The sequence below is a fragment of the Protomyctophum parallelum genome (assembly GCF_964188405.1).
Source record: "Protomyctophum parallelum genome assembly, chromosome: 8".
Taxonomy (NCBI): Eukaryota; Metazoa; Chordata; class Actinopteri; order Myctophiformes; family Myctophidae; genus Protomyctophum; species Protomyctophum parallelum.
In genome coordinates, this window is record NC_139703.1 from 30,823,564 (window position 1) to 30,831,633 (window position 8,070).

General features: G+C 40.6%; 1 protein-coding gene across 1 annotated transcript; it reads left to right on the forward strand.

Annotated features, from left to right (window-relative positions):
- The first annotated feature begins 17 nt into the window (after positions 1-17).
- On the forward strand, positions 18-8,070 carry zmynd10 (zinc finger, MYND-type containing 10). The gene is made up of 12 exons (XM_083772317.1): positions 18-251; positions 619-727; positions 1,260-1,376; positions 1,486-1,539; positions 2,637-2,789; positions 2,898-2,986; positions 3,120-3,208; positions 3,347-3,519; positions 6,205-6,330; positions 6,798-6,919; positions 7,020-7,145; positions 7,815-8,070. The coding sequence occupies exons 1-12, from the start codon at positions 163-165 to the stop codon at positions 7,912-7,914; spliced, it is 1,347 nt and encodes a 448-aa protein (XP_083628443.1). The 5' UTR covers positions 18-162; the 3' UTR covers positions 7,915-8,070.

Consider the following 8,070-nt stretch of genomic DNA (forward strand, 5'->3'; position numbering starts at 1 on the left):
CGGTTTACAGTAACTATGACAACCACTGGAAATGAAGCATAACACAAGCCCAAAGCATCGTCAAAACAACTCGACTTGAGTGCCGCTTTCTTTCATGTCCTTTATTGTTTTGTATTTTTTTTTTCTAATTTAATACATTGGCTAATTTATTGAATCTCCTGAATGGATACTTCGGTCATTTTTCCTGATGAAGCAGAGGGATATGTGCGAGGTCTGGAAACTTTCTCCCTCAGGGAAATGGGCTCCCCAAGGTAAAAAATATCAGTAAACTGGAAACACCAATGTTATATAGCAAGTTAGTTAAATTATTTATGTAGCATCAAATGCAAACCATACAAGAACACTGGGAATCAAATAGCTAAATGAAGTTAGATAAATGCTACTTGAAACCTGATATTAAATATTCTGTTGAACTAGCAAAATAGAGATGGCTCGTTTATTAGTTATTTGTTAGTTGTATTAGTGGCTGGTTTGGCTATGGCCAATACAGTTAGTCATCTTGTTTAGGCCTACTTATTTGTGTGTGTTTATTACATTTGGACAAGAGTGCTTGTCAGTACTGAGTCCAGGTCAGAACTGCACTTTTGTTTTGTAATTTTGTTCATTCTGTGTTTCCAGATGGTTCATGCAGCATGAATATATAGAGAAACTAAACATGCAGGCCATACTGAATGTGTCTGCCACATATGATGACTTTGTCAAGGACCTGCTGGTGTTACATAAAAAGGTAAATGCTACATTCACAAATTTCACAGCCATGGGATACTGTAGAGAACCACTAGGGTTCTCAAACATTTTCATGTCGCCCAAAAATGTATATGTGTTTGGCCATGGACCCCCATATTTGTGTTAAATTATTCCTCAATTATGCACCCGATACCCACATTTTCATTTCATTTTTATTACAACTGTCTGTAGTTTACCTAGTTGTAAAATACTATTTATTATATTGTAGGCTACTGAATACTGCAGATCAGAGGCAGAGAGTTAAACCTATGATCTGAATAGTTACATTCTCTGCTAATTTATAGCCCGTGAAATAATTGTGAAATTATGTCATTATTATAGGGGACATTTTTTAACAGTTTGGCAGAAGCAGCAGATCTACAATATTTTCTTTATTTTTTCTTTATTTTTAAGTATAAAATAGAGTTTAAGATGTGGAACTCTCCCAAGGACCTTGTTGGGGGTCCTCTGATCCCATTTTGAAAACCACTGTAAAAATAGTAATAGTCTATTTATTTCCTTTCCCTCTCTAGATTCCGACACTGGTCCACAACATGATTCTAGTGCAAGTGTGGAAGCAGAAAGTGTTCCCTATTCTCTGTCAACTGCAGGACTTCAATCCCAAGTCCACGTTTCCTCTTTACATGGTGGTGAGTATAGGACTACAGGACTGCTGTACTGTATGTAGACGTGAAATTACCCAGTTTGCAGAGGTCATAGAAAGATACCATCTCAGCTGCTTTTTTGTTACCCCCTTAGATTCATCATGAGGCCACAGTCATAAATCTGCTGGAAACGATAATGTTTCATACGGTGAGTGTTTATGCAATAAATACATGCCTATACACAGTACTTATATGGACTATGTAGTGTACATTTACTGATAGCCTACTGTAGACAGGGGCTGAGTTATAAACGGAACTTTGCAGGGGGTCTCTAAAATAAACTTTAGGAGCAAAGAATAGAGATAAATAAATAATGTGCATTTTCTGTGTGTGTGTGTGTGTGTGTGTGTGTGTGTGTCTGTGTGTGTGTGTGTGTGCGTGTGCGCGTGCGTGCGCGCGTGCGTGCGTGTGTGTATACAACAAGCCTGCAACAACAAGCCAAAAGCCATTGTAAACCAACCCATTGAACACACAACAAATAGAGCTTTGGTGTTACTAGTTGTTTTGGAAAACATGTTTCCTTTAGCATATTTGTCTTGTTAACATGAATAATACTTATAAATACAGGAATATTGAAAGTTGCTTTATTTGTGAATGCTTTATATGTGATTCAAACAATGGTTGTTGGTGGCAACCCATTCCCCCACACATGCTTTCATGGGCGCTCATACCTCTTCTTATGGTCTTCTTAAGCTTAGCTCCCACTGGTTCTTACATAACTTGTAAGAGCCGGGATGCTATATTGTGCCTGCATGTACCATCATACAGATCATTATCTCCTATAAAGATGTATGATAAATTGTGAAAATAGCTAAACTAAAGCTCATAAAGCATCACAATGCGATGTATTGTGAGCTTGTAAGTAAGTAGCCTTGGGAATCTATGTTCCCAAGACATGTCCCCCATAGGTCAGTAGGAGCTATCTCCTGTTTCTATAATGTGAAGCGGCTTGATGTACAAGTACATTCCCCAGCCATGGTGTACAAGTACAAGTGTCAAAGGGACTTATCCCTACTTATCAAGCCGACCCTTGATGCTGACTGCCAAGCAGGGACGCATTTGATAGTCTTTGGTATGACCTCTCAGGGATTTAACCCAGACCTCCCAAACTCAGGGCGGACACTAATTAATAAACAAAAACAAAAAATAAACAATAAACACTGAAGTTGGTTCATGAGCTTGTAAGATCAGCTACTTTAGTTTTGAAAATGTTTTAAAAACAACCAACTGGTGTGCTGCATGCAGGATTCATTTGAAGCAGCTGATGATGCCGTGCTAGATTTGGTGGATTACTGCCACCGCAAGCTCACCATACTGGCCAGCAAGACCTCCAGGGAGGGAGCCCCATCCCAGGACCGACATCACCTAGCACTGCAAGCTGAGGCCTCCACACTACAGGTGTTTATATTGTTACATACGTAGTAGTGTTTACAAACTACTACAGTAGAACAGTTACAATTCAGCATGGCCAGGCAGAACATCATAGTTTCTTCTAACCCGGTGTAGGAGTTGCAGCTCCAGAGTTCTGCACTGGAGTTCGATATCTCCCTCAAGGCCCTGTCTGTGCTGCGCTATATCACCGATCATGCTGACAGGTTTGACCATCTCTTTCTTGACCCTCAGTGTTTTGGAGGTTTATATGAAAAGTATATGTTTATAAACTTTATAGGGATAAAAAAAAGAAAGTACAATGTGTGAAAACGGTATCTTTGTTTTTGTTTTTAACAGCATCAGCGTGATCAATCGCATGCTGTGCACCCACAATTTACCTTGTGTGTTGGTTCAGCTGATGGACTGTTGCCCTTGGAGTCGTTACAGTGCAGTATCCCAAGGCATGACTTTATTAAATATGAAATATGTCTATGTTTCACATCTGTTAAAAAGAGGTGTGTTAATAATTTAAATTAATATATTTATTTCTCCCACGTTTGTCCACATTTGCCCGTCGTCTACAGGTGAGGTAGAAAAGTACATGAACAACAGCTGGCAGAAGATTCCGTCAGAGGACCATCTGAAGATGACAAAGCTCGACGGTCAGGTCTGGATCGCTCTGTTCAACCTGCTGCTAAGGGAAGAATGTCAAAGGAAATATGACTTCAACAATTTCAACAAGAACCAGATTCTGAGGGTATGTAGTGAATAAAATAGATCAGGCTTCTCAAAATGTGTGTGCCGTGAGACCAGTCCAGGGGTTGATATTCTCAAGTTTTCCTTGTGACATATCTCTTCCTAATCTGTCAGCAGATATTGGAGGCTAGATGAAAGGGAAGTCTGGAGCTTTCATAAGAGAACAAATATCGTTACACTCATTCAGCAACTGACATTGGAGGCCCTGTCTGATGAGTCAGGAGCAGCAAAACAGCCAAACGTGAGGATTTTATATTGAGTGTTGCTGCTACCTGTCCCACATCAATATGCCTGATCTGCAAGGAAACGTTATCAAACGTTGTCAAACATTTAGGGATGGCTTGGATGAAAGAAATATGTATAAGAGCGCCTTGAGCGGCCCAGGCCGTAGCGTAACGGTCTGGGCACCGGACTGGTGATCCAGTCGCGGTGTGCCGCGGGTTCGACTCCCGAACCCGACACGGCCTTTACCGCATGTCATCCCCCCATCTCTCTCCCGTTTCCTGTCAGCCTACTATCTGTCCCTTAAAAAATCAATAAAAGGCGTAAGCCGCAAAAAAAATATCTTAAAAAAAAAAAGAAAAAGAGTGCCTTGAGCAAGTGCACAATGAGCTTGGATCCGCTAATTGTTCTATTGGAAAACAATATTGTCTAAAGTGAAAGTGATAAGTCTGTATTATATTAATATACATGTATTGAACCAATGAAAAGTACTAACAAGAGCTTGTGACAAAATAATAACTACATTGAATCCATTGGAACACAGGTTCTTTTTTTCCGCCAGACAGCGATGATTATGCGTATACAACTTTACGTGTTATATTAATAAATTAAATCTATCCCAGCAGCTGCTGAACCAGAGACAGTATAATCTAGAGAGACACTGGCTGAAGATTAACTTTAAGTATGCACAGTAGTACAGGAAGCCTGTCCATGCACAACCATTGTCCTCCAAAAACACAACATATGAAGATCTCCTCACTCCTTAGAGGCTCAGAGGACAGGTTTCCATGGTCTGTTTTGGCTGAGAGTGTTTCCTCCTATTATTACTTGTTGTCTCAGACTTCCTGGCACATTAATTACCTGTCAGACACTATAATGTACATGGTAAATGATAAATTGTCTTTCTTGCGTTCATATATAGTAGCACTTTGATGGTCTTTACAATGCTTCACAATGTGTCCCTCACATTCATCCACGCACGCACGCACGCACGCACGCACGGACGCACGCACGCACGCACACACACACACACACACACACACACACAGACTCCAAGCTGCTTGTCAGGAGCAGTTACAGTGTAGGAGTTAAGTGGATTCCATTTGTAAAAAGAGGGAACTACAGTACTAGCCTGGCATCGCCAGACTGATCACGTGGGATCACTGATCAATCACAAGTTCATAACGTGGAGGAACTTGAGAGTGTTCCCAAGTGATCAGTGATTGACTGTACGATGTATGTTAGAATACGACTCGTTGTAAGCTTGTAGAGCTAGAGGCAAACGGGCCATACAAGTGAAGGACCAGCAGTGCGATATCGAAAGCAGAGGAATGTATCCTCGCCAGGCAGAGACGCTGCCGCACAGTGAAACCCTCAGTGTTCATTTAACTCAGAGAGTGTACAAAAGGAACCAAATGGACCCTTATTGGGTCCGTTTGGTTCCATTTGTACACACTCTGAGTTACAGATGGCTAATTTAACACTGAGGAGGATTTTGACTGAACTACCTTAGACATAATGATGATAATGATAATGTTGGTTAGGTCAAGAGGTTTTGTTTCCGTATTGTATGATTATTTATTAGAATCTAGTTATGGGACCTTGCTTGTCGATACTGTATGGAGGAATGACATACCAAATCTAGATCCAGATTGGAGTTGGGATACAGTGTTGTCTAATGTTGTCCTGTCTTCTAGGAATCCTGATCATCAACAAATTCATCTAAATTTTGTTCTTAGGACATACTTAACCCCCCGTAGATTGTGTGCTATGCGGATTTTAAATAATCACAACTGCACTTTCTGCACTTCAAACACCATAGGTACATTCTTTCATATGGTGTGGGAGTGTCCGAGTGTCCTCACATTTTGGAATTTGGTTGCTACTAACCTTTCGACTATTCTACAAGTTAACATCACACTCTCTAATCTCTATTCTTATTAAATGATGTATCCCAGTTGCCATTAAATAACACCCGTATTCGTGTCTTCTTTGCTGGCGTAACGGCCGCAAAGAAGATGGTTGCTTCGCACTGGAAACCGCCTCATACATTGTCATTTCGCCAATGGGCTTTGACCTTTCTGGATATCATTTATCTAGAAATGTCTACAGCAAGATTGCATGGTGCAAAAGAGGAAAACATTGAGATTTGGTCTGGTATTGCAGATTTGGTTAAGGGCATGGTTTAATCATTATTATTATTATCATTATTTATTTATTTATTGTTTCCATTGCACAGTAGGGGGGGGGGGGGGGGGGGAGGGGTGGGTGGGATTGTTGGTTTTTGTTTTTGTGTTCGTTGCTTTTGCTGTTATATGTTGTTTTATATGTGTTTTGTTTTCTTTAAGTCATTCATGTTGTTAACGTGTCTTATTGTGATTTTTGTCTTAAAATAAAAAATATTTGATAACAAAAAAAATGATAATGTTGGTCTAAAACCATGCTTTTTATCCATGTTCTGCAGCTCAGGGGTTTCTTAACAGAGGTGTTAGTCGACCAGCTGCCGATCCTGGTAACACTACAGCGCTTTCTGGCTGAGCTCGCAATGACAGACCCTGCCCCTCCAAAGAAGGAATTCGTTTTGGAACAGGTAAAAACACACAGCAGGAACCCAGTCTATCCCAATTACAGTATATCTTCTTTAAATGAGGTGTAAGTGATATGTTCCTGTTAAAATGTTGATATATTATCATATATTCTGATAGTAATCATTGCTTTAAATAGTGTTTGTTCAGTAACAGGGGGGTCTCACCATCTCTCCAGCTTTTTAATAAACAGAAAATACATTTTAAGATTGGGGTACCAGTCTTATCCAATCAGGATAATGATCCCTTCAGTTTGTGCCTTCAATTTCTGCCTGTGTTTTTCACTTCACTTCCAATTACACTTTATCCTGCATCCTGTATGAGTTCTCTCAAAATAAATGTATATTTATGTTTTGTTTCATTTAGGCCGTTACTGAACAAACAGCAAATCAGAATAGGCTTATAGACCCATTTAAAACACATTTGAATAAAATTAATTAAATATCACCCTCTTCTATACCTGTTCTTATAGATTCCAGAAATGTGGAACCACATTATGCATGAGAATGGTGGTAAGTGGAAGGCCATCGCTAAATATCAAGCCAAAGAAACATTCAATCCCTCTGAGAAAGACCTGAGGCAACAAGCACACAGGTATTCAAATGTGTACCTATACTGTAGGAGCTTCGGATTGTATATTCATATGCATGTGTTGGTGAGCTCATTATTTATTTTGATAACTTCCATTAACAAGGTTGGCCCAGACATATAACCTGGATGTGATGGAAAGTTTAATACCTGACAAACCCAAGTGTGGATGCTGTGGTCAGGAGGCCACAAAGAGATGCTCCCGCTGCCAGGGAGAACGCTACTGTAACAGGTAGGAGCTCAATGTTATCATATCAATGATATCATACTGTATATTCAACGTTACATTTTTACAGCGAGGATAGCCATCTATAACGTGTGTGTGTGTGTGTGTGTTGGGGGAGGGGGGTCTGTCTCAGCCTGGGCACACTTTAGATTCCATGCGCGGACAGAAGAAGCTGTGTTATGCGTAATTTCCATTTTTTTGGTGGATGGAAAAGAAGCTCCACCCACGCGGCAGGTTGCCGCTGGGGCAAGCTTTTCCGGGAATCTGGCCGACGCGGCAACTTGCAGCGTGGGTGGAGCTTCTTTTCCATCCACCAGCTGTCTAAAAAAACTGAAAAGACGTCGGGAGTCAGCTTCCTTTTGCCGCGCATGGAATCTTAGATGTGCCCATACCCACAGTCTGACTGTTCAGAGAGCACATCTCACTAATCGTTGAACACATCAACACCAAACTTTGCATGCATATAAAGTAGGCCCTTTTTAAAAGATTTAAAATTTTGGTGTCATGCATCATCATAGATACGTCTTAGACAACTGAAGTCCCAACTGACTGTCACACTCTGGTCACATGAAGTCTGAGATTGGAGCCTCTACTGGTTTCCTTGTGCATCCCAAAATCCACATAATTTATCTCTAGATGAGACTAAAGTCTTTGTCCCAACTGTGTTTTTTTTAGAGAATGCCAGGTGAAGCACTGGCCCAAGCACAAGACCGCATGCCAGCTGATGACTGACGCTACAGAGAAGATTCAAAAGGATTTGAATATCGAGACCTAGAAGAAACCATGTGCTTCTGTGTTACAGTAGCGTGGATTTCCTGTACATTGTCATGGGATTCATGGGAATGTTGGAACTGGCTGCATGACTGCAAGTATTTTGTTGTAACCCTGTCAAGTTGACAGTGCTTTAACTGGAGGCGGCTAAAATATTTTG

Coding starts and splice junctions, on each gene's coding strand:
- zmynd10 (XM_083772317.1), top strand. CDS start 163: ATGGATACTTCGGTCATTTTTCCTGATGAAGCAGAGGGATATGTGCGA. Junction 2,790..2,897: donor CTGAGGCCTCCACACTACAG/GTGTTTATATTG, acceptor AACCCGGTGTAG/GAGTTGCAGCTCCAGAGTTC. Junction 6,920..7,019: donor CTGAGGCAACAAGCACACAG/GTATTCAAATGT, acceptor TCCATTAACAAG/GTTGGCCCAGACATATAACC.